The sequence below is a fragment of the Marmota marmota genome, unplaced genomic scaffold, assembly GCF_001458135.2.
Source record: "Marmota marmota marmota unplaced genomic scaffold, marMar, whole genome shotgun sequence".
Classification (NCBI taxonomy): domain Eukaryota; kingdom Metazoa; phylum Chordata; class Mammalia; order Rodentia; family Sciuridae; genus Marmota; species Marmota marmota.
Genome location: NW_025999990.1, coordinates 15,249,526 through 15,276,780, shown reverse-complemented (window position 1 = coordinate 15,276,780; position 27,255 = coordinate 15,249,526). Strand labels below are relative to the sequence as shown.

Sequence of the window (27,255 nt, the reverse complement as noted above, 5' to 3'; positions counted from 1 at the left end):
AAAGGGAAAAGAAAAAAAAAAAAAAAAAAAAAAAAAAGGAAAATTAGCCAGATACTCAGGATACTGAGACAAGAGGATTGCAAGTTCAAGGCCAGCCTCATTAACTTAATGCGGCCCTGTCTTAAATAAAAAATTTAAAAGTCTGGCGATGTGGCTCAGTGGTTAAGTACCCCTGGGTCCAAACCCTGGTACCAAATGAATAAATAAATAATAGATAGATAACAAAGGAAATTAAACCATAGGTCAGTAATACATCTCTAAATAATCAGTATGATAGGAATGTGTCTATATTTCCAATCTGTAATTTTATCAAAACCAAAAAACTTCATGATTGCTGCTGGCTTGTCATTTGTGCAAGTCGGCTTTGTCACGAAGTCTACTTTGTTAGGGCTACCTGTGGCCCGGCCTTGGTGCACAAGCGCCCAGCCTGGCTACTCCATGGCCTCTGCTCTTGCCAACTCTGCCCCCTCCCCTGGGCATTTCCAGCTCCACGCTTTCCTGCTCCTTCCTGTTATCCTTTGTTCCCTCCTCAGCCAGTGCCTGCTTTTCCTTCAGTGAACTGACGGCATCATCTGGCATAAGCTTTAGAGAACCATCATGTGTGCTTTTATCACTAGAATTTGTTTCTTTTGGATTTAGGTAATAAGCCTTGTTCATACAAATCTGCTTCCATTTTTATCCTCTTTCATCTTTTCCTTCTGGCTTTTGTCAGGTTCCTTAAGAGCTATTCTCCCTGCTATGCACCACTCCTTTCTTTCTTTCCTCATTGCTTGGGCAAGCCAAAGCAGGCCCACAGAGTGTCCACTAAATGTAGTGGTAGTTTACATGATGAAAAAAAGGAAGAGGAAAGTACTAGGATTTGAAGTGAAATCGGAGTGAATGAAGAGCCAGTTTTATTGAAATTCTTATTCATCAGTATATCCATCAACTCTCTGTTGAATGTATTCTCAATTTTCAATGTTGTTGTTGGCATTAGTGATCCTGTGGTAAGAGATGGCAGGAAAGTCGATGAGTTTAAGTTCTAGGGAGATAAACAGACAAACAGATAAACAGAAACCTTCCACTATGAGGAAAAATGCATCAACCATGAACATATTACATGCATTCTCATTTGGGGAGCTTATCAAAGACATCAGCATATCAAGTATGGTTTTTCTGAGACTGTACATAATTATATGCCAATTTAACCATATCTTTGTGTGCAGTATTTCACCACTCAGACAAAACCAAAGCAGCTCATGTGGGCTGGAACCACCTTATCCCCTCCGGTTCCCTTATGCAAGAATCACTAAATGGAATTGGATCCAAGCTTCCAAGAATTTCCCATGGACTTTATTAGAGCTCTTATACGGCTGAGCTGTTTGTAGATAATTTAGGGCCTTAATTTTGCCTTGTTTTCTACACGTCCTTGAAGCCAGTACCTGAAGCCATGGGGTGGGGTGCAACATTCTGCAAGCTGCTGTCTTCTGTAGTTAATTAGTCACCAGGGCCATCCTCAAACATTGGAGAGTACCATGTGTACCCAACATCACACTCATGGTGGGTTATAAAAACAGATCAGATTCACATCAGACAGAAATTTCATCCTTTGGTTTTGGGGGATTGGTTATTTTACTTAGCATGATAGTCTCCAGTTCTATCCATTTACCAGCAAATGCCATAATTTCATTCTTCTTTTTATCTGAGAAATATTCATGCCACATTTTCTTAATCAATTTATCTGTTAAAAGGATCCAGTTTCCATAGCTTAGCTATCGTGAATTGAGATGCTTTTAACATTGTTGTAGCTGCATCTCTGTAGTATGCTGATTGTAAGTCCTTTGGGTATAGACTGAGGAGTGGGATAACTGGGTCAAATGGTGGTTCTATTCCAACTTTCCTGAGGAATTTCCATACTTCTTTCCATTGTGCAGTTATATATTTTTTGTTTGCTTGGGTATATACTTATAAATAAATTGCTGGGTCGTATTTAATTATATTTTTAATCTTTTGAGGAATTCCTACACCATTTTCAAAGAAGGTGCACCAATTCACCTTTCCATGAGAGTGTGTGAGGGTTCCAATTCTCCACATCCTCTCCAATGTTCTTCTTCTGTCTTTCTGATCCTAACTCTCCTGGGAGTTGTAAAGCAGTATTTCCTAGTGTTCTAATTTTGTATATGCTTGTGATTTTTAATAATGAAGAATTTAAATAACTAATTTCTCCAACTCACTGAATCTATTTGAAAAAGTCATTTGCACAAATATTTCATTTATCACAAAAGAAATTGTAAAACCATTACATATCTGATGCCTTGGTAATGTTTTGAGATCCTTAATCCTCAAAAAAAAAAGTACTGTAATAGGAAAGAATTGAGTAGAAATTTTTATTTTTAAATTTCTTTCAAGTTTGGAAGAGTTATTGGTTCCTCCAGAGTATAGTTACAATCCTAATTTACAACAGCCCTATTTCAGAACACTAAAATAAAAGTGTAGTACTTTACACATCAAAATATTTTGGTATTATGGCCTAGTTTTAAGGTATGTAATTAAAATTTGACTTTTTCTTCTAGAGAAAAAACGTTTGGAGTTATTGTTTATATTGTGTTTATGGCTAGAATATAATCTAGAACCTGTTTGGAAGATAATTATTCTGTCATATTTCAGAAAAATGGATCAACAAAACTTCATATTTAAAATGTGAATACTTAATAAAGCAGATTAGAAATGGGACTCTCTTCTTGTCTGGTGTCACTTTGGACCTTGTTTCTAATATCCACCATTTTGATGGACAGTGGTATATTATGAATTACTGCCACATCTTCCCAGAAAATGGTAAATGATTATTGGTCAGCTTTACTCTTTGTTGAATATATTAAAGAAAATCCATTAACATTACTTAGAAATAAAAATCTTTAAAAACAATTTTATTGAATTGGCTTTAATCTAAGTCTTAATTGACTAATTATTTTAGAATTGTTTTATTCTTTCTTTATAGTCTAGTGGTGCTCATGCAGATATCATTTTAAGTAATCAGTCATAATGTAATCGGTAATTAAAATTATAGCCAACTACAGGTGCTGCTAATTGTTAATCAATTAGATGCATAATTATTGCATATTTAATTGAAAGACTGATTGAAGTATTGATGGTTACCCATATTTTATTTTTCAAAAGTGAACTACCTCTTTCTGTTCTTCAGTTGGAATGAGTTGTTGAGAATATATTCCCAACTATTCTCTCAATTCTCTGTATTCAATGTGAAATGGACCTGCTCTTTCTTCATGTGTGTAAATAAAATTGGTATAGTTGATCAGAATTGATCTGACTGGCTATTGAAGGAGTCTGTGAATTTTAATTAGTTTATTTGAATATTAACAGGCAACATTCTGCAGATGGTTCTGTGGGCCCTGGGTATCTGGATTTGGCCAATTCTGGGGCCATTATATAGGAACGTAAAATTTGTTAAATGTGGATGGACCCTGTTTTGCCAGGAGGCTGTAGTGGGCATCACTGTCAAGCTTCTGATTGGTCTTTGCAGACATTAATTAGTTCACATATTTAAGGAATTTGACAATTAGAATATATGCATGACAAAAAGATTTGACATTTATTCTTTTTGAAAAATCATTGTTGGAATGTATAAGAATGGTTCAAAGTTAGAAGAAATATTTCACCTGTACTATCATAACTAAAAATTATTTTCTACTTTCTAATTACTGAATCACATGAAAGAAAGGCAGGCCACCAAGAAGCAAACCCTGGATAATATTACTTGCATTTCATAATTCATCAAATGATGATAGTTCTAATTTAGAGGCATAATTTTTTTTCTAGTATTGGGGATGGAACTCAGGGTGGCCCTATCACTGAGCTGTATTCCCAGTCCTTTATATTTTTTTGTTTTGTTTTGTTTTATTTTGTTTTTTGTTTTCAGAGAGGGTCTTTCTAAGTTTCAGAGGCTGATTTCAAATTCATGATCCTCAGGCTTCAGCCTCCCTGGAGTAGCTGGGATTACAGGTATGCACCACTATATCCAACATAAATTCTTATTATAAGGCTGGAAATTATTTTTCCAAACACTATAGTATGGTATATCTAGTTAGCTTCGTAGATTAATTAAGCCAATCTACCAACAACATTATAGAAATTATCACTGAGAAAGATCATGCTCTTCAAGTAAAGTTTTATAGGTGGACTTAACCTGTTCTTTTGTCGTTGCTGCTGCTGTTGTTTTCAGTGCTGGGAATAGAGCCAAGGCCCGCGTGCATGCAAGGAAAGTGCTCTATTAATGAGCTACACCCCCAGCCTATTTCTTAAATAATAATAATAATAATAATAATAATAATAGCAACTATTATTATTATTAAGACAATGTCTTGCTAAATTGCACGTACTGGCCTCAAAGTTGCAATCTTCCTGCCTTAGTCTCCCAAGTAGCTGGCATTGCAGGCACCCATCAACAAATATGTCTAAACACTATGCCTAGAACATAGCAGGCACTCAGGACATTTATTTAATTGATTAATAAAGCAATGAATGCAAGTAATAGCAAGACTTACTATGGTCCTTAATTCAAAGATTCAAAGAGTTATTAGCAATCCAAATGGAGAGATTTTTAAGTTTTTTTTTCCTTTTTAAAATCAATGTGATTCTCTCTCTCTCTCTCTCTCTCTCCCCCCGTCCCTCCCTCCCTCCTTCTCTCCCTCTCTCCTTGCCCCTGCCCTCCACTGTGTGTGTATATGTGTGTGTGTGTGTGTGTGTGTTTCTGGGGATCAAACCCAAGTCTTTATTCATGCTGTGCCACTGGGCTACCCTTCCATCACAGCAATGAAATTTTGAGGCCACTGAGGTTTCCTGATCATGCATATGTCCATGTAGCAAGTACAGAAGCCTTTGCTCTTAGCTAGCAAAACTTGTCTGCTAGAGTAAATAAGAATTTTCAAGTATAGATTAAAATAAGGCAAAGAAACTTTGGGAAAAAAAAAACGTATCTTCATAAATTAACTAGAAACATCTTCTTATCTAAAAAAAAAGAATGAGAATATTTAGACTTGTGTATTTGAGGAGACGGTTCTGAAAATCTAAGTAAATGTCATTTGCTTCCAAAGTTATAGAAGCGAGAAACACAGGACAACTATTTCGTTACTCTGTCTAGTTTCATGGTGTGCCATTTATGAATACATTGTATGTGACATTGTTTTTAATCCTGAAGTTCTATTGATACCTGGATATTTATAGTTTGAGTGTAAGTGGTACACAGTAAATTATACTGTGGGCTGTCTTCTGGCATTACCTTAAGATTGAATTTGGGGAGAACGATTTCATTTACTTCATCTTTGGAGGGAATGTTTGTCAGAATGCCTCAAATATTCACTTCCAGCAGAAGTGCATTGCAAAACACTTGTGGTTCTCAAAGCTGCCAGCTGTTAATATGAGTTATGTGGCTCTGACCTATAATCTTACCTGACATTTGAAACTCAAATATTTTCCCTTATTTCTCCAACACAATTAAAATATTTAGTCTCACTTCATTTTACACGACATAAATAGCTATGTAAGTACTCTGTAATTACTGTACATTGTAACAAATGACCTCATAAATACATTGTAATGTCCCATGTAATTACATGGTAAGTCATGTCTTTGAGATGTCTGTGCTGAGATTGAAAGCCTGCTGGTTTCAGAGATTAATTACTTAAGGCCTAATTTGACAGTTTGCTTGAGGATATGTTTCAGTTAAATAGCCACTTCTGCTGTTTTTAAAAAGAAAATTGGTTCATAGTAAGATCTTATTTCTGTATTTAATATAGATCCAGCTGCATTTCTGTGTGCCTAATTATTGGTCACGCCTAAATTTTGTTGTACCTAAAGCAAGGGCTGTGTTCTGTGCAAGATGACACTAAACTGCAATCATACTTCTTCCATTAAACACTGGCTAGAAATAATTTTTGTGACAATAATTCTAAAGCTTACAGTTTATGATTTTAAAAATAGAATATGATATTGTCAAAATCATAGTATTTTTTGTCTGATTAAAAATATAACCCAGAAACTATTTTTTTAAATTTTTTAAGAGCCCTTGTAATGCCATGGTCATTTTAATATAAATACATTTTTTTATAATAACTTGAGTTTTTCTTTTTTTTTTTTCTTGATAAATGTATTTTATCCCCTAGCGAATGATTTTTCACATGGCATGAGTCAGCATTTAAACTCGTTTTTCCTCTTTGACTTGGGACACTTAAATATATGGTGAAATCAATTATCCTGAAATTTCATTATCCACCTTACCTCTTGAATGATATGTTGGTTTCCATATGACAAACAAACAAATAAACAAACAAAACGAAATGAGAAATAAAGAGGACACAGTATTTTCTGCCTTAAATTATAGATGGCCCATTTTTTTGTTCCTCTCAAAGGTATAATTTTATATATAATTCCCCTGATGTAATTCTGTTCTGGCTTTCTTTGCTTTAGTTAACGTGTCAAAGCTATCATATTGCTTTTAGTCGTTTTATTTAGTAGAAATGAGTAGTCTGAGAAAGGACCTAGTGATCTCAGAGAGTTAAGGGGCATCCTTAAACATCCAGTTTACTTCCAGGGAATGACTTAGGCACTGGAGAATAAAATCTATTGATACTGACAAAATCTGAAATGTATTACTTGTAATATTGCTTTATCATGACTCTAGGGAGCAACCAAATTGCTTTATTGTAATGGAATTTTGTCAAAATGTGAATACCTCCTAGAAATTACATTCCCAATTTCTAGGATCTAGAAGAAAACAGGCCTGGCTACTAGACTATGAAGGTACTTTTATCACGTGAAAAAAAATCCATTTTAATCCAGAAACTTAAAAAGAAGAAGGTGGTAGGTACACCCCAAACTACTTCTTTTCTCTCTCTCTTTCTCTCCAAAACCCCTCTTTTATTTTATCTCTCTCTTGAACTGGATTATACTCTGTGTTTGGGTAATTTGAGTAAACTTTTTCTTTATTAATTTCGGAGTTTGGGGTTAATTTTATCTTATTATTCAGGAAAGTCTAAGTAGAAAGAAAAATTAACTGATTTTTCTTTCAGGAATAGAAATCAAACAGTTATCTATCTGACCACCAGCTCCAATGTGTTTTTGTACTCAGTAGGCAGAGTGAGGTTTCCGTGGGCCACTCATCAGAACCTGCCATAAATAAACCACCTCTTCAAACATTACACTGAAGGAATTTTGATTGGCAAAAAATATTGCTTTCAGAGACTTCTAATCTAGTGATCGTGATCAGATTGAGAGTTTATAGAAGTCATTTAGCCTGATTGAGAATCACTTATTCACTTTGTGGAGGTCTACAAAATCTAATCATGTGAGGCCAAAGTGACTTAATAACTCAATTCTTTAAAAACATTCTTTTATTTTTTTGGTGTCCTTTTGTATAATTCAAAACAGCTACACATACTATTTCTACTACTAATAATAACAATGTAAAAAGTGAAAAAAAGAGTAAAACTTTGAATTTTGCAGTGTTTTCCATTTTCTAAACCCCTTCTCATTATCACCTATCAAAAGAATGGAAGATAGGTATGATCTTGTGATGCTGTTAAGTAAATGATTCCTACCAAAATTTAGCAAATTAATGAAAATCTGAGCATGGAATAGTATGCTTCCTGTTCATACATTCTACTACATTTATTGAATATATTTTATTTACAGAACACTGTTCTTTCTCTAAACAAAAATTCAGAATTGCATGCTAGATAGAACACATATTAAGATTTGCCAAGCAAATCTTGCCCCTGCACCTATAAGTATAATTTGAGATTTATTTAATATTTGAGCTTACCATTAAATAGATCAGTAACATTTATTATATAGAATGATTGTGCAAGTTTGGAAGCAGAGTTCAATTAACCTATCATGATAGAGAAGTCTGTATGTAACCTTCAACAATTGTTCCTTCTTCTGAGACTTGAGTCTTGTCTTGAAATAATCCAGGCAATATTTTTTTACATATGGAAGTGTAAAAAAATAGTGTCTTTCAAGACAGCAAAATCGTCAGCCTACCTGGGATGCCTGTGTCTCTGTGAACAGTGATGCCTTGGGATCTCACAGTGAAGATTGGGAATCTACTTAGCTCTAATTTATTGGTTCAAGTCTCCTGTGCTGCTAAAATGAAGTAGGTTGGGGAAGTTATTAGCCTCTCTTTTTGCTTTGGAATTGTGAAGGTCAAGCTTTCAAAATTTGATTCAAGGAGCAGAGAAGAATGGTGGCATGTCCATTTCCTAGCATCAATTTATATTTATTTCCATTTACTTTAGCTGGAAAACATAAAAATGAAACATAAGAAAAAGAGCATATTCCAGATGACATCTCCCACGGTGTGTGAATGAGCTTTTTTTAACCTGAGATGAGTTCATTGACTACACCTAAAACAGACATCTGTGGGATGGGCATGGAGTTCAGAGCCAGTGTCAGGAGGGTCCTGTACCTAAACCAAAAGGAGTGTGGTGATTAGGAATGTTTATTCAGGAATTACCGGGCGTGGCAGATAGCTGTACCTGATGGATGGCATCAGAACAGGCTGAGAGGGTATTTCAGGTGGTGAATCAAAAGGCCAGTAGGCTTCAGAGGTCCAGAGTGTGAAAGCAGGTGGTTAATACAACTAGATAAGAGGGCAGGTGTATATTGGGAGAGAAGTGCCTTGAGAGGGTCACAGGAGAGCCACTGGCTGCTATGAGTGTCAGTCTTGGAGTCTTGGAGGAGCCAGGCAGACTTAATAAGGTGAAGAAGCCAGAGAGCAAGACACATCCCCTACTAGGGAACCCCAGGGTCAGAACTGGGACCACAGTAAAGTAGATTTGCAGTATTTGATTGGAACTTGAGCAACCTTAGAGATTGTCTTAGCTTGCCTTGGCTTACTGTAGAAGCAAAGACAGAATTTTCCTAGAGGGTATAGAATTGGGCTTACCCTTTAGGTAAAAGTTCCACTGGGACTACTTATAAGGACAAGGGACCACCAGGATAGAAATAAAGGTCAAACTATTTTATGGCTAAATAAATTTATTGATGAAGTAAGGGTTGTATTATTTCAGTCATTAAATAACATCACTGCCTGTTAGCTTTTATTTTTTTTTTTTGTCATCAAACAAAGCGATGTTTCTTGCCTGAATTACAAAATCTTTAGAAAATGTAATTTAAAATAAAGTATTACCCAATTTGTATAAATTCATACTTTTAGGATTATACATCTATTTAACTCAAACTTCATGTAGCAGTGGCAGACTTCACTTTGGAAATATGTCACACTGAAAGTGTTTACTAATATGACTTCATGTTGTTTTGAATAACAGTTGCCTACATGAACATAAGAAAGCCAATTTTTGTATACTACCCACTTCATAAACTCACTTATTCACAAGAGATTAGGTATTTATAACACTAAAGTAAAAGCATGTCAATTCAACAAAATAAAATATAATAGCTTGAAAAAATATAGGGCATCATGATATTTTATTGACATTTTATCAAATCCATCATTGGTACCATAGGTTTATAGATTTATACAGTTAGTACATTAAGTTTATAGATTTATATAGTTTTTAGAAGTTGTCAACAAAGTTATATACATAGTAGAGTATAAGCACTATTTCTTAATAGATTAATTTCCATTCCAGTTTGGAATTCAACTAGATATTTTCAGCATTTATGGGCTATTTACCAAATGTTCAAATAAATGCCAAAAATTAAATATGTTACCTAATTGTGATCTTATGAAAATATTATTTACTCTGATTATATTATTGATAATTTTTTAGAAAAAAAATCATTTAGATTTTTATTTATCTTAACTAAAATATATCAATATGGGCAGCCTTTTCTCTCCATCCTTGGTGGATTGCTATTTGTTTAACTCTCAATAGGTATGGCCTGTGATGCTTTTAAAATGAATTATTTTTTAGACAATCTTATCCCCAGTAAATGCATTATAATCCACTAAGTTGTTTGTGTTCAAACCCCAAGTCATTATTTTATTTTATTTTGTACCAGAGTTTGAACTCAGGAGCACTTGGACACTGAGCCACTTCCCAGCCCTATATTGTATCTTATTTAGAAACAAGGTCTCTTTGAGTTGCTTAGCACCTCACTTTTTCTGAGGCTGGTTTTGAGCTCGAGATCCTCCTGTGTCAGCCTCCTGAGGCACTGGGATTTAAGGCATGCATCCTCATGGCTCTTGGCCAAATCCTGAGACATTCTTGATGATACTTCCTCCTTTGCACACACTATTGTTGAATATATCTCCAAAAATTTGTGTTAGGTCTCTTCACTTTTCTGCATTCTTCTAATATTTCAAGGCCTCTTCACTACCCATGCCTGAGGGTTCCATTTGCTAAAATAGGAAATGTTACTAATATTCTACGCAGACTAAGGCGCTCAATAAATACTCATAGAAGAGCAGAAGTTGCAATATGTTGCCAGGTGTTTATCACTTTCAATGCTCCTCTCAATTTACAGCAGAAAATTTGCTAAATTGTTGAGTCATAAACAAATGAGTAGGCCCATATTCTGAACATGGACAGTGTGACACTGTAGGCATAGTGACCTTTTAGCAAATGGAATATTCTGGGCATTTGACAAATAAGTCTGAATTAGAAAGAAAATAAGTAACAGATGGGGGATAAAATGAAAGTCAGTTCTTTAGATGTGCCCATGGACACTCCAATAAAAAGACATAGGAACTCATGAGTACGGGAAGGCTATTTCATTCTCCAGACTTCACATGAGATCCAAGTCACCAAAGGTACAGAAAAGAAATAAGTCATACAGTCTCAAAATGATTCTGAATTAGTTTCAGAATTCATGGATTCCTGCTGGGCTCCAGCAAAGGAATTCTCAGTTGCAGCAAAGGACTTCCTTTCAAAGGGTCCCTCCTAAGTCCTTTCTGTGGAAAAGTGAGCAAAATAACACCATCTTATCAAAAAGACTCCTTATAAAAATTAAAAATGGCATACTACAGGGACACTGCCACATCAATGTTTATAGCAGTACAATTCACAATAGTTGAACTGTGGAGCCAACCTAGATGCCCTTCAGTAGATGAATGGATAAAGAAACTGTGGTATATATACACAATGAAATATTATTCAGCATTAAAAGAGAATAAAATCACGGCATGGCAAATGGATGAAGTTGGAGGATATAATGCTAAGTGAAGTCAGCCAATCCCCCAAATCCAAATGCCAAATGTTTTCTCTGATTTAAAGATGCTGATTCATAATATAGTGGGTGGGTGGGGCATGGGGTATGTGGGAATCATTTTATGCAATCACTAGAAATCCTGAACTATGATAAAGAAAAATTATTATCTGTCAAATACTAAGTATTACTCATGTAATCATTAGCATAATTAATATATCCAGGGGTGGGAAAGACAGTGGAATGAGATGAACATCATTATCCTAAGTACATGTATGTAGACACGAATGGCGTGACTCTACTTTGTGTACAACCAGAGACATGAAAAATTGTGCTCTATATGTGTAACATGAACTGAGATGCATTCTGCTGTCATATATAACAAATTTAAATTAAAAATAAATAAAATAAAATAAAAACAGAATAACTGAATATGTTTGGAGAGGGCCTAAAATGGGCTTTCCTTCACCAGAATTGTACTCCAGAGAAAGTAAGCTACAATGGTTATATGAAATGAATTATATAGAGTTAAAAATAGAAATGTATAACTTGTGGCTTTTGAAAAAATGTGGTGGGTGTATCAGTTATTTTTGTTCTGTTTTTGCTCTTACTCCTGATAAATCTAGAGTGATAGAAAAATTAACGTTGGCTGGTGGTTGTGGCTCCGTGGTAAAGTGCTTGCCTAGCATGTGTGAGGCACTGGGTTCTATCCTCAGCACCACATATGAATAAATAAAATAAAGGTATCGTGTCCACCTACAACCAAAAGAAATTAAAAAAAAGAAAAAGAAAAATTAAGTAATGGTCTAATGGGACCCAAGAGAAGAATAATTTCACATCACTGAATTGTAGAGGGCTTTCCCTGGCAGTGGGGGATATATGTCCAAGCAGACCCTTTTTAAAATTAGTAAGCTTAAACTGCTCTCTACCAAACATATTTAGAAAATAAAAGAAAGGATTTGATAAAGTTCAAGTTTGTCGTTCCTTTTCTTGAAATACAAAAAAGGTGAAATTAATCTTTGATTGAAGATAGAAAATTATAACAATTCAGGATATTAATTTCTCTCACCCAAGTAATACAAGGACCAAAAGTCAAGTCACAGCTACTAGAACTGATTTTTCAAAAGTCAGAAGTCATATGTTAAGGACTTTTAATAAAAATCATTACCAATCTTTCCTATAAAATGAAGCTGTTTTAAAGGAAGGTTTCTATAATGGGGCCAACCGTAAGCGGCTTGATGAGGGAGTGGGTAATGAAGTCTGAGTCACTACACAGTGGGCACAACAGGTGTCATATAGAAAATTAGGTACATTATATCATTGAATAAGGAAACAGTGGCTGAACACTTTCTCTTAACTTCCCAAAATAATATAATTAGAAGCATCCAGCCATATTATCTGTAAAAGAAGACCCTAAAATGAAAAAAAAATTGATCACCAGTCTGCAATCTGCTGGTACTTGCTTGAAATCGATGAGAAATCATAAAAGATGCTCATAAACTTAACTGCTACCCAGAGATGAGGATGAATAAAAATGATGAAATTACTTCCAAAGATGAATAATAACCATTGAGGGGGGTTCACCTCCTGGAGTGTAGAGTGTATAACTGATTCTATTAATTAATTGCTATTAGGCATTGATATTAAAGCACCGGCTATGTGGGAATCATTTTATGCAATCACTGGAAATCCTGAACTATGATAAAGAAAAATTATTATCTGTCAAATACTAAGTATTACTCATGTAATCATTAGCATAATTAATATATCCAGGTTTATCAAGTGATTTACAAGCAGTTGGTAGACATACTAAGAACAATTATTCTTCCACTTTGATTCATATATTGAGATTTAGGTCATTTATAAGACTTAGGAAAGGTCACTCAGCAAAGCCACAGCAGACATTAACTGGAAATTCAAAGGTTCTGACTCTTGATCTAAGTTCTAACATCTACATTTGTATTTTTACTTTCTGTGTGAATTTAATTTTGACTTTAAAAACAAACTGTCATCCTTAGAAAATGATTTTCTCTTTATTTGCTAAGGTTTTTATGAGAAAGTTTATTGGATGTCCTTAAAACTAATTATTGAAATCCAGCTTTATTCTTGATAAGAATGTTTTATAGAAGAATTTAGGTGTGTAGAATTATCAAATAGAAGCCCACCAATCACTTATTTCATATGAAACAATAAGAACATTGGACTCAACAGTTAAGAAATTTTCCAACAATCTTGCAAGGTGACCTCAGACCAATCATTCATTTAGTTCTGTGCCTTAGCTCCCTCCGTTGAAAAATTGTGAATTGGTGATAATATCCACCACTACTACCTTGAAGTATTGAAAAATAGAAATAAGATGACCAGGTAAATATTAAATATAAGTTATGACTTTATTAAATTATAGTTTTGTTTATTAGTTTCTAAACACATGGGAGGAAGAACAGTTCCACTCAGGTGTGTGGTGGAAGAAGGGGATGAGTAGGTTTGTGTAAGTTAAGTTTTGCCCCTCTAGTACCTCTGGGACATTCTTTAGTACTTAATATTTTATTTTTTTCATTATTAGTTTACTTGTCTATTTCCTCAGTCAGAATGGGTAAATTATAACTTTATTACAATTTGGCCCCAAGGATATATTTTTAAGGAATAATAACTACAATGAATTATACATCACGCTCTTGAACTTACTGGGAGAGGCAATATTAAATAGCCCCAAATGCCAGATTTAGACTCATGGTATCCCAGTAAAGATGCTGCCTCTATCATTTCTTGGCTGCATGACTTCAAGTTACTGGAGCACTTTGTGTCCCCACTTACATGTTTATACAAAGGGCATACCGGTGAACCTTAAGTCACAGAATCATCATGAGTATAAAAAACAATTCTTATGTAGTGTGTGCAGATCTTTGCCAGATCTATAGTAGGTTATAAATAAATGTTAACAAATATCAATAGAAGAGGTTCCTCTCTGTGAATGACCTCAGTGGTATCATATTCTTTCAAATATTTTCTAATAACCTGAATAATCTGATCATTTATATAACAAGATTCTCCAAAAATTATTAAAACATGTTTAATACAGAATTATAGTTGATCCTCACCATTTGCAGATTCTGTATCTGTGAGTTTGTGTACTTACTAAAATTCATTTAGAACCAAAAATAAATACCCATGGTGCTTTGCTTTTGTGTTCTTACATAGAGCAGTGAAAACTTGGAGTCATCAAAGCACATGCTCACAGCTGAGGTTGAGCAAGATTACACTCAACCTGGTTGCTTCAGCTCTCATACTGGAAACCAGTGTCCTTGTTCAGTCTCTTTGGTGCCATCTCTTTGCATTTGTGTGTATTTGCTAGTGGTTTTGCTCTTTTAAATGGCTCTCAAGTGTAATACTGATGTGTTCAATGCAAAACAATGGTGATCTGCCCTCTAGAGAAAACATGAGATAAATCACTTGTTTTAAGTATTAACATTCGATGTTAATGAATCAACAATAATATATAATAAAATATCTTTAACACTCAGAAAAGATTATGTATAGTCAAGTTGACAAATATATTATAAGCACAGATGGAAGGAACCTAAATCTATATTTCACCCAGGAGCAATAGTCCAGTTTTCACAAAGTTATTGTAGGAGCAGCTTCATAGAATATAACTAGCCTAGAGATGACTGGCTTCGTCTCCAGTGTCTACATGTGGTTTTCTTCTGTATCGGTATCCTTACAGTTCTTCTCTAAGGACACAAGTTATATCAAAGTGGAGCCTACCCTAGTGACATCATTTAATCTTAATTACCTCTTCAAAGGAACTGTCTCCAAACACAGTCACATTTTGAAGGACTGGGAGTTGGGAATTCAACACACAAAGTTTGGAGAGACAGAGTTCAGTTGATTACAGTCTATTTTGACATTTGTATTTAGCATTATAACAAACATAAAATCAATATGCTGAAGACTTCCATCATCTCCAAAAGTCTCCTTATACCCAATTCAGTCTCATCAACCTCACAGTCACACAGTGCAATGATCATAGGCAAATACTCTTCTATTTTCTATTAGTATAAGTTAAGTTTGCCTGTGCTAAAACTTTGTATGAATGGAATTATACAGTCTATACTCATTTAAGTCTAGTGTCGCATCATATCAGACTTTATATCATATTGAAATTTTCTTCCTTGTCCTCCTGAGAATTTCATACTTATCTCTCTATTCTGGACTCCTATTTCCTTCTCTTGGCTTTTGGACTTTCTCTCTCTTCCCAGAGTGAGAAACTCTAGGAAAGTTTGCACTCTACATCTCCTAGGGTGTATCCTTCATCCTCTTCTTGATAAAGGGAGCACGTGGAAGGATGTCTTTATTCTATCTCGAATTTCCATACACTACGCTTAAACAAGCATATGTCATTGCTCTGGACATGTGCTATTTATTTGAGTAGACAGAATTCTAGATTGAAATATGTTGATTAGAATTTTATTTAAGTATGTCCCATTGTTATCAAACTTCACATGTTCTGATTGAGAAACCTGAGGACGTTATTTCTCTTGATCATATTTTCTGTGACTTGTTATTTTTCCCTCCACTCTGAATCTCCACCCTAGTGATGTGCTTTTACATGATTATTTTTCATTAATTATGTAAAATATTCCACAATTCCTTTAAGACTAAAGTCTCCAAATCTTCCAGTTCTGCAAGATTTTTATTGAGAAGAAGGTTAATAATTATTATTATATTTTGCTAATTATATCTTTTATTTTTCCTTGATTTTTTTCTATTCAGTTGGGTATTGGAATTATAGACTAAACATCTAATACCTTTTGTCTCCAATTTCCTATGATTGTATTTATTCCTCAGTGAATTTTAGGAGACTTCTTTGAATTTATGTTGTGATTTACCTATTGAATATTTAATTTGTATAATCAAATTGTATTTGTCATACTTTTAAAATATTTTAATACCTCTACATTTGTCTCCTTTCATGTATACCTGTTTCATTTTAGATCATAAGGGTATTTGTTGCCTTTTTCCTCCTATTACATGTATTATCATTGTTTCTTTGAGGTTCCATTACCTTTGAGGGTATTACTTTTCATCTACCTTTTATGCTAAAGGTTTTCTTTGAAACCTAGTAGTCTTAAATTGTCAACTGACATTAAAATGAAATACTGAAAAGATGATTACAAAGTGTAAATTCTAGTGTCTGGTGGGCTTGTTAAGTGGCGGCCCCCTTATTGGGAGGTTGTTCAGGGATCCTGTTCTCTAGGATAAAGTTATTAATTTTCTCTAGAAAAGGATTACTTGACATTCTCTCTGGGAAGCATACACCTGCTTGTTATTTCTCTGGGTAGCAGAAGAAGGAAGAGGACATGGAATTCTCACATCTCCTATCTAGTAGCCCTTGCCTACATCCAGTTCTCTTCTGTGCCTGATATCTGAATCTGTGTCTTTGTGTTCAGTATCTATAGAGGGTAAATCTTCCAAATGCTGCAAAATCAATGTGGGTTAAAGAACTAATTTACTGAGCATGCACAGGAACCTGGAGTTTACCTGATCCTTAGGAATTTTTTGTTTATCCTCTCAGTTACTTAGGAAGCAATAATTCCCAGAATTCCCTGAATATTTTCATAAAAAATTGCCTTGCTTTTCAGGAATATCTCTAAAGAAAGGATCTAGGTTTCAGTTTTCTTCTTTGACTCAGTCTCCACACTTCTCTCAAATATGCACCTTCCAAATACATTCTAATTTTCTTTTTATGGTTTAGAACATGTGAAATATTTTGCTATCATTTCAGTAGTGCTTACAAAGAAGAGGTGGTTATGCATGAATCAATAAAATGGATTATGTGCATTTTTATTAAAATAAGACAACTATGGATACTGTCAGATTGTAGAAATGGATGCAATTTGGTCCTAGGCGATAATCCCTCTCCTCATGCCTCTCTATTTTATTTACACTTCTGTCCGGGTCACTTCTTTGACCCTCTCCTGTTGTCCCTTTTTCCTCCAATGTTTTAATTTACATTTATTATTTTACAGAGTATCAAAGTAAGCTGGCTTCCTCCTCCATCAGGAACACAGAATGGATTTATTACTGGCTATAAAATTCGACACAGAAAGACAACCCGCAGGGGTGAGATGGAAACACTGGAGCCAAACAATCTCTGGTACCTGTTCACAGGTCAGTGTTCACACAGTGCGGTCTGGCAAGGTTTAGATGAATTAAATGCTTTAGGAATAAAATATATTCTCACTTCAAAGGAACATTGATTTTTTTTTTCCTGGCAGGTGACATTTATTGGCCGGAACAGGAATAACCTTTATATTTTTAACTTCATATTCGCTATAATGCTTTTCCTTATGTATTTTGCATCTGGATTATCATCTTAATACATCTATTGTAGAATTTCTATCTATATTACCTTTTCAGCATTGAGATTCAACAACTCCTGTTATCTAATGAATGTTAACTTTTGAACTAATATCTTTTAAAAGTTTTCTAATATAATGGCTCCAGGTTTAAGTCATTTTGGTCCCCCTCTCCCAACCACCAGGGGTGAGGATAGGGAGGAAGATGGTAGATTGGGATATAAAAGGAAAAAAATTATCTAATTTCCATGAATATATAAGTAATTTTACCTTTAAACAATATTGGTAGAATTCATAGTGGGTCAAGTTTCTTTATGAAAACTAGTTCCAATTTTCACCAAGAGAATTTCCCACCACCTTAGGTGTATGTTTGGTTTTTTTTATGTTTATATATGTAAAATTTTAACATAATGGTGAGAATGCATACAAGGTATGTCATCAAAAATCACATTACCTGTTTTAATTCTGGAAAGAATCTCCTAGGCAGATATGGTTGAATCTAAGAGTAAGTTCTTTGAAATGCTTTTACAAAGCCAGTCTCCTATGTTTTGTTTCTTTTCTCCTTATTAAATAATGGGAAGATGATAAAAATCATTGAATAGGATGCTTAGCACAACATGTAGTTTATGTGGAGAGAAATGGCCCAAACTGAAATATCTTGTTAAAAAATATTGTAGTATAATTCCTAAGATATAAGAGACTCGACTAGAAGAGACCCCAAGAATATTCTAATTCAAGTGTCTTTGTTTACAGATATAGAAGTTTGAAGTTCTAAAAGTTGTGATTGTTGACCCTCCTCAAATGAAAAACATTAGAAATATAGAATAAACTTATTTTTATAAAAGAAAGGAAAGGCATTACAACAGAAAAACTAAGGATTGGATATTCAATTCACAGAACTAAAAATAACTAATAAATGTGGTAAAATGTTCACTCTCATAGGTGAAAAGAGAAATTCAAGTTAAAAATGAATTAGCATTTTCCTTGTCTAAAAACATACCTGGAAAGCATTTGAGCAACATGAGCTCTGGTATACTGTTTTGGGGATGGAACATTTCTAGAATCTTCCTGGAAAGCAATGTATTCACATGTATTACATATGGCTAGTTTTAAATGTGTATATATCTGTGTGCATATATTTTTTTTCATAGAGATATTACCCAGCTTTCCAACATCCAGGCCTATCCTAGGGAACGATTGTACTAATTGTTTTGCAAAATTTTAAAGTAAAAACATGTCATTGCAGTATTATTTTCATAGAAAACAATTTTTTTAAATATACTTTATGCAGTTACCTAAAAATACTCTGACACAATCTTTATGAAATATACATATATTGAGAATGATGCAGTATACAAATATTAAATTGCATATTGAATACTTAAAACATATCATTAAGTGAATAACTCAGTCTTGAAACGGTTTCAGTGCAGAAGTCCAATTTATAATAAGAATATGCATTCATGTTCATATTTAGAATACATATGTGCTAAAATATTAATTTCCAGGGTTGCTTAATTTTGTAACAATAAACTATGTAACTGCATATGTAAAGGAAAAAAACAAATAAAACATCAAGACTATAGTTGTATTTTACAACTTTTAGTCGCCACAATTGAGAACTCCTTCCCACTAATGCTGACTCCCTAACAGCTGAATAAGTGAGAAGGAAGCATTCTAAAATAGATGAAGAGTAGTAGTAGCCTTTGGCCAACAGAATTTGTTGGTTTGAGTTGTTTAGTATTTATGAGTTATTTTGACAAATAGAATTATACACATTGAGATCAGTATTATAAAATTAAGACTCTGACCTTCTATGTACATAAAACATCAGTACTTTTCCTCTACAGAAGGTAAAATCATTTAAAGAAAGATTGATAGGCATTAGCTTTTTCACTGCTAAAGAACCTGTATTCACCTTTGAGCTGCCATAAGAAATTGCTAAAAACTTGGTGGCTTAAAACAATGGAAATTTATTGCCACAGTTCAGGAGCCTGGATTTCTGAAATCAATGTGTTGGCAGAGCTGCTTCCTTCCAAAGCTCCAAGAAAGAATCCCTACTACTTGCCAACAGATCTTGGGAGTTCTTGGCTTGTGGGTGAATTCTCCCATCTCTGCCTCCTCCTTGTATCACCTTCCGGTCTGTGCATGTCCTTTCCTCTCCTCTTTGATTGAGGACAACAACCATTGAATTTAAGCCCCATTCTAACTCCAGAAAGATTTTATCTTGAGCTCCTTAGCTAATTGTATCTGCAGGATCATATTTTCAAGTGAGGTCACATGCTACTGTTTCAGTTACACATGAATTTTGGGAGGACATTATTCAACTCTTATAGATACTTTATTGTTTTTCCTCTTAAGGACAATCATTTTCAATTGTAAACTCTAATAAATGTTACTCATTCAAAAATAAATAATTCAGTTTTGCATTTGGATTCATCTAAAATATGAATTTCAAATCAACACAGGGTAACCCATCACTACCCTAGTTTATTATCATTCCAGCCAAAGACTGAATTAGAAAGAATTAGGATGGATTAGGTTATTTTTGTGTATAGGTCACAAATACCCATTCCCATCTTTATAGATTTGTGGAAATCTGGAATTTAACCTTGAAGCTTTATTCATCTTGTTCTTCATTTCAAGAGTTATAAAAATGCATTTAGGAATGAAAATATAATCTGAACAGTAATATTATAACTGCTCATGATATTTATTGCAAAAGTGTCACAAGTACTCCTTTTTAATTTGAATCAAAGCAATAAAAAAGTTGGTGAATACTGTCATACTCTTAAAAATTTTAAAACAAGCTTTGTAAATTTTATTTCTTCTCCTCTACCTTGTAACTTGGCTTCAGAAATACCTGTAACATTTCTAGACATTTGGGGAATATTTCCAAAAGCATTAAGATGCAAAAAGTACTATACTCTGTAAGATTGGCTGTGGTTTAGACTTGTCCCCAGGACATATCTAGTAACGGATACACTTTGTAGTAAGTAGAAGTAATTGATTTTCCATATAAATCTGCAGCACTGTAAAATGTACAGGATTTGACCCCATGTTTTCAGTGCCTGTAAGATACATGGATATATTGATTTGGCTGTTAGAAAATTGGAAATGCCTGAATGATTCATTTGTATTTTATAAATATTCAGGTGTAGAGACTCAAACCTTTTTTTTTAATCCTCTCTTTGTTAGACAGGTGTTTTTTGTTGTGCATGTTTTTTGCTAAGATAATGAGACATCTGCAGTAACAAAGTAATTCAGGGTTCTAACAAGGATTTTAAATGGCTGCTATCAGTTTTATTGTAGGAACCCGTGTCAACTAAATTTTAAAGTGCTGTTTTTCTATTTTTGAGTGCTCTTCAGAAAAGGTTATTTGAGATTGAGTTTAAGAGAGTTCTGGTATTTCATGGCCAATATATAATAAGCATAATGGTAAACATGAATTGATAGTTTATAGACTGAAACATTGAAACAATAGCATAGCAATTTTATAACAAGGTTAACATTAGGGAAATTATATTATATGAATAATGTCTCATCATTTACCATATGATCTAAGAAATTGAAACAGAAGAATTACAGACCTTGGAATTTCTTATTAGGGACAGGAATGGGCAAAAATAATCTGTTTTCAACAACAGAAACTTTTACAACTAAGAAAAGCAGTGCTAGTGACAACACATGTGCTTTAGAATGAAGTTGAGATTGGAAGCATCTAGGAATCAAATGCACGCGCGCGCACACACACACACACACACACACCCTCTGAGATTAACTTCAGGGTTGACAAGCACCACACTGTTCATCTCACCAAACCCCTTGCTTTACAGAAGAGGCCTGGAGAGTGACATTGCTAAAATCTGCAACTAGTTACAGCATAATCTCAATTAGATCATAGATGTTCTACCCCTCCATAGGTGTTCCTTGTCTATACCGTATTGTCATCTTTAGTTCATTTTACTGTAAGTGACTTGATCCTGTGCTATATTCCTCTATAAAAGATCACTGACATTAAATACAATATTAACATATTTAACAGTAACAGCCATATCATTATTTACTGAATTTTGACAGCAGTCACTATTTTAAAAGTTTTACAAACGTTTTCAAATTTAATTTTATTACTTTTTTAATTTATATATCTCCGTATTGTTGATTAAAAACTAGATACGTAGAAAGAGCTAGAAAGTTTTTCAAGGGCACACAATTAAGAAGTAGTGGAACAGAGCATAGTGACTCATACCTATAATCCCAGTGTTTCAGGAGGCTGACGCAGGAGGATCATGAGTTCAAAGCCAGCCTCAGCAAAAGCAAGACACTAAGCAACTCAGTGAAACCCTGTCTCTAGATAAAATACAAACATTTTGTATAGGCAGTGTACATGTTAGGGTATGAGAGTTAAGCAATAGTGCAAACATGCAGATACCTATTAAATAATAGGAATTGAAGGTGACCTTTGCAGCTAAAGGAGCTGAGGAATTCTATAAAACATTAAATCAAAGCTTTCCCAACCAATTTGTTTAAAAAATATTATTTAATAAATTCCCATTGTCTTTACTTAGGAAATACATACAAGATAATAGCTTCTAGAAGTACACATACAAAAAAATCATTAATTATTCTGACTTTCCTTTATTCCACTTCTAATGAATGAATGAAACATTGAAAAAAGTTTTTGATATCAACCATCGGAGTTGAGTCTCCCCCAAATTGCTTGGTTATGGTCACTGCTGGTTTAACTCTTAAAGATACTTCATCTTAGCCAGGGGATATAGTTCAGCTGGTAGAATGCTTGCCTCATAAGCATAAGGGTTCAATCCTCAGTACAACAAAAACAATAAAAAGATATTTCATTTTCCTAACAGGATAACAGGTTTTTTTATCTTTATTCTTTTTATAAAGGGATATTGGGGTGTTAATGATCTCTTAAATTAATCCACTGCCAAAATAATAGGACCATCAAATCTATCCTGTCTGCTTACCCCTGACTTAATTCTGGAAATGATCTTCATGATTACAAATTCCTTGTATTCCTGAAGAGTGCCTTACATTCATTTTTGATGTCCCTTTTGGGTTCAGCCTGGACTGTTGGTCCTTTAAGGAGAGTAACAGTATCTACAGCATAGCAGGAATAAGGACAGAGACATATTCTTCACCCAAGCGCAGAAGCTGCTGATTAAAACACCAGTACCCTTGCTTAATTTCTCTGTGCCTTATTCTCCTCCTATCTATCTAAAATAGGGGTAATGTATTCTGTGCCAAAATCACAGTGTATTTGAAATCAAGTGAGAAAATAACTGACAAATCACTATACAAATTGTTAGATATATTTATATCTATTAAATTTGTAAATTGCTTTTATAAGCACTTTGTAGGCTGGCCTTGACACAAACAAGGTGGAAACATGTATTATTAGCTAATTACTTGCAATTGGAAATTGAAATTAAAGGAGCTTTGAGAGCCAGTCACTGAGGTGCATTCCTGTAATTCCAATAATTTTGGAGACTGAGGCAAGAGGATTACAAATTTGAGGCCAGCCTTAGCAATTTAGGAAGACTCTCAATTTAGCAAGACTATCTCAAAATTAAAAATCAAAAGAGGTGGGGATATATATCAGTATTAATATACCCCTGGATTCAATCCCTTGTACAAAATAAAGCATTAAAAAAAAAAGAAGGAAGAGCTGTGAGTACTCTAAAGCTTACCCAGCCAAGTATACCCCCTCACAACACTAAAGCAGGAACTTCTGAAACTTAAAATTCTAAAGGTAATTTCCAGTTAATTTCTGCTTCTGCCCACCATGGCATCCTGTGCTTAACTAGATAAAGAAAAGGGTCACAGTCTTAACTCTGCTGAGAAATAACTAATAACAACGGCACTGAGTTTATAATCCAAAAACTCAGGTGAATGTATCCTAACAGAGGAAATTTTTTTTAAACCACTGGGAAACTATGGTGTATCTGTATGTTTATTATGGTAAAGCAAATTTAGTACACTTTCTTACTTAAGAACTTTTCTTACAAGCAAAACTGTTGCCAATGAGTTCCTTCCTTGGTGAATTTCTTTCCCTAAAAGTATGCCTGCTGCATTTACAGCATCACTTTTTCAGATGCCCAGCGTTAGATCAATCATTTTACTAGACATTGTTTAAGATTTCCTTTAATAGAGGAATTCTATCTACACATTTAAACTTTTTTATAATTAACCTCATATTTCTAGGTGTTTATGATGAGAGAGATTCAATAACTCAGCTATATTCTAGAATAAAATGTAAAGCCAAAGCTATTTTAAAATAAAATATGATACTTCAAAGAAATTTGGCAGAATTTTCAGAGGGACCTGGACCACTGATGTTTATTGGGTGCTAAAACTTCATGGCAGAGGTGGCAGAGGTGACGTGAAGAGCTTTTCCACTGCATACATTTGGAAGGGATATTCTCTTTGCCACCTTGCTAATATTGAGCATGCTATTTTCACCTAATATTTCCTTTGTTAAATATCACTGAACCCAATCATTTTTGGTGGATTTTTCAAGGGTGATTTTGTATGTGTCTCTTTCATGCAACAGGTACTCTTGGAAAGTCTGTGGTTATACCATACAATAGATAAAAATAAGGACTACAACAGTACCAGTTACATTCTAATACATGGAGTTTCTGATCTACTTTATGTGATTAAAGTTCTTCAGAGAATAACATTTTGTATTATAAACATGTTTTTTTGCGTGTGAATTTATTGGATGATTTTCTCTAATAATACTATCCATTGGAGTTAACTGCACTTGACATTAACAAGTTCTTTCTATCCATCACTTAAAACATCATCTCCTACTAGTAGCGAGTTAGAATTCTTCTTAGTATTAAGTAATCATCTTCCTATACAAAGATCTACAAATTTGAAATTTAGTCTTGATGTAGTCATTATTTCCCAAATACTTCATTTCAATTATATACATTTCTAAGTATCAAATATCTCTGCTTATTTCATATTAACGGGGGAAACAACAAAAACCAACTACATTTTTTAATCTTTATGGTTGTTTGAATCCTTGAGATTTAAGTTCTTAACAATTTAACTTGAGTTCTCATTGTCTCAAGAATGTCACATGGTCTTTCACTAAGTGGATTAATCCATTTTCTGCTACTATTACAGAAATATAATGACTGGATAGTTTATAAAATAGTGGTTTGTCTCATGGTTCTGGAGATAGGGAAGTCCTAGATCATGGCACCTATACCTGGGCAGGATCATCCCTTGGCAGAAGGTGGGAATACAGGAAAATGCACAAGCAGAAAAATATTGGGCTAAACTTATCCTTTTTATCAAGAACTCTCTCCTGCAACCACTAATTAATCCACTATGATGGCAGAGTGTTCATGGACTGATCACCTCTCGGAGGTCTCCTGGACACTGTTAGGATGGCAATTAAGTTTCATCATGAGTTTTGAAGGAGATATTCAATCATAGCAACAAGTATCATTAGTTTTACAATTATTTGTCATGTTAATAAGCTACATTGAAATTTAGGTAAGATGAAAGATCAAAAAATCACATCAAAAATTTACGCATTCCAGATTAATGGTCTACAGAATCTCTCTAGTCTACTTGTATTCTCTAAAATAAGCCCTGATGCCATCATTATATGTAAAATAATGTGTCCAAATTATCATAGAGATTGACTTCCTTCCCCCTTAGTATGGATGCTGATATGAATCCAAGTTTACTCAAAAGATGGTTTCAAGAGATGAAAGTTCTTGTATTTTCTACTGAAGTGCAGTGGCTTTGGAATCATCTCTCTTGGCACCCCCAAAAAACATAATCACTGACCTTGAATGAATGATGGAGACATACATTTTTAGATTGACTATTCTTGATTTATAGGCATGGCTGTTCTGAACAGTGAGGAAAAATGAGTCTTGCTATTTTTGATTATTTCTTCATCATTCATATTTTATATTCTGCATCTGCCCTGAGGCTATTTTCATGATACATTTTTATAAACTGGAAAAAATACATGAGAATATATGAAAAATAATTTGATTTCTTGCTGTTATACTTCTTCTCTTTTAGTCAAAATAACAATAATTGCCACAACAGTCACAAATAATGTAAACCATATCAACTATTTTTAAAATTTTGCTAAAACTTTGGAAACCCAGCTAGAAATACTTGTTTTTCAATAACTATTTTTGTTGTTGTTGGAAATATTTTCATAGGCCTGGAGAAGGGAAGTCAGTACAGTTTCCAAGTATCAGCCATGACGGTCAATGGCACTGGACCACCTTCCAACTGGCATACAGCGGAGACCCCAGAGAATGACCTAGATGGTAAGACTTTCCACCAATCATTCACACTCTGATTTTGGCATTCTTCTGGTGTTCGTTGTTCCCTGACTTGCATTAAAACTGAGACTTGAAGATAAGTGAGAATTAGGTATACAAAAGTGTGCATTAGAAATTGAAGATGAGGAGCACAGAATAAGATCAATGCAGCTTTCCCTTAGAAAAGTAATGAACTACAACTTGGGGGACATTTATTCAGATGCAAAACAAAACAAAGTCCAAAAAACAAATTTATAAATAGAATCTTCATGCCATTAAGGGGTAGAATTTAATATGCATTAATTATAATCCTCAAAATAGATGACTTTTCCCCTAGTATAATCTGAAATGAGATATTTTCAGTTTATTTTACTTTAAGTAATTGACCAGAAACATTTTCTTCAGAAGAATTGCTCTGCTTTCTGACAGTAATCAGGAAATAAAATTATATTAGTTGCCTTGTCTTCCTTTTTCTTATCATGTGCCTGAAAAACATCAGGGTGTGTTTTTTAACTTGCTTATGATATCATCATATTTGACACTGACTTCTTGACAGAAAGGAAAACCAACTTAATTTGCATAATTGAGAGTTGTCTTGAGGCATTCATGAATGAGATATTAAGGTTCATATAAAATTCACATATCAATAAATAAAATATGAGTAGAAGGCTTAAAATTAGTAGATGAGAAATTGCTCCTGAAATTAAAAACATCATGTCTAGGTAAAATTTAAGAGAAATGAATAAAGGGAGAAATGGAAACAATTCTAAGTAACAAAATGTAAATGAACTATCTAGAATTTGAGGTAACAATTTATGCAAATGAGAGGTGCTTGAAAGAGAAGTAGGTTAAGATCAGTGTACTTAAGTCTAGGTGATTAAAACCAGGACCAAGAAAAATTTAGATTGAAAAAGAAAACATATACATGTTAGAAATATCGTGACAAGATGACTGACTAAATACCAGATACTGAAATTATCTTATTTTTTTAATTTTTGGACCTGAAATTGTTCAAGTAAATATGGAGAATAAAGACTCTATGTCTCAGCTGGGCACAGTGATGCAGGCCTGTAATCCCAGAGGCTTGGGAGGCTGAGGCAAGAGGATAGGGAGTTGGACCCTATCAGTGAGACCCTGTGTCTAAATAAAATGCTGGAGATGTGGCTCAGTGGTTGAGTGCCCCTGAGTTCAATCCCTGGTGGAAGGAAGGAAGGAAGGAAGGAAGGAAGGAAGGAAGAAAGAAAGAAAGATTCATTCTATGCCCCATGGGGTGTGGTGGCACATACCTGTAACCCTGGAAAATCAGGAGGCTGAGGCAGGAGGATCACAAGTTTAAGGTCAACCTGGCCAATTTAGTGAGACCCAGGCTCAAAATAAAAAATAAGGACTGGGGATATAGTTCA

General features: G+C 34.1%; 1 protein-coding gene across 3 annotated transcripts in view; it reads left to right on the top strand.

The window, feature by feature from the left end:
• Positions 1-27,255, top strand: part of Dcc (DCC netrin 1 receptor) — a 1,055,962-nt gene that overhangs the window by 838,654 nt on the left and 190,053 nt on the right. For all 3 annotated transcript variants that reach the window (XM_048806205.1, XM_048806204.1, XM_015482370.2), the window contains exons 13-14: positions 17,196-17,337; positions 25,748-25,858. In XM_048806205.1, coding sequence (XP_048662162.1) covers positions 17,196-17,337; positions 25,748-25,858 — 253 coding nt within the window. The remainder of the gene's footprint in view (positions 1-17,195; positions 17,338-25,747; positions 25,859-27,255) is intronic.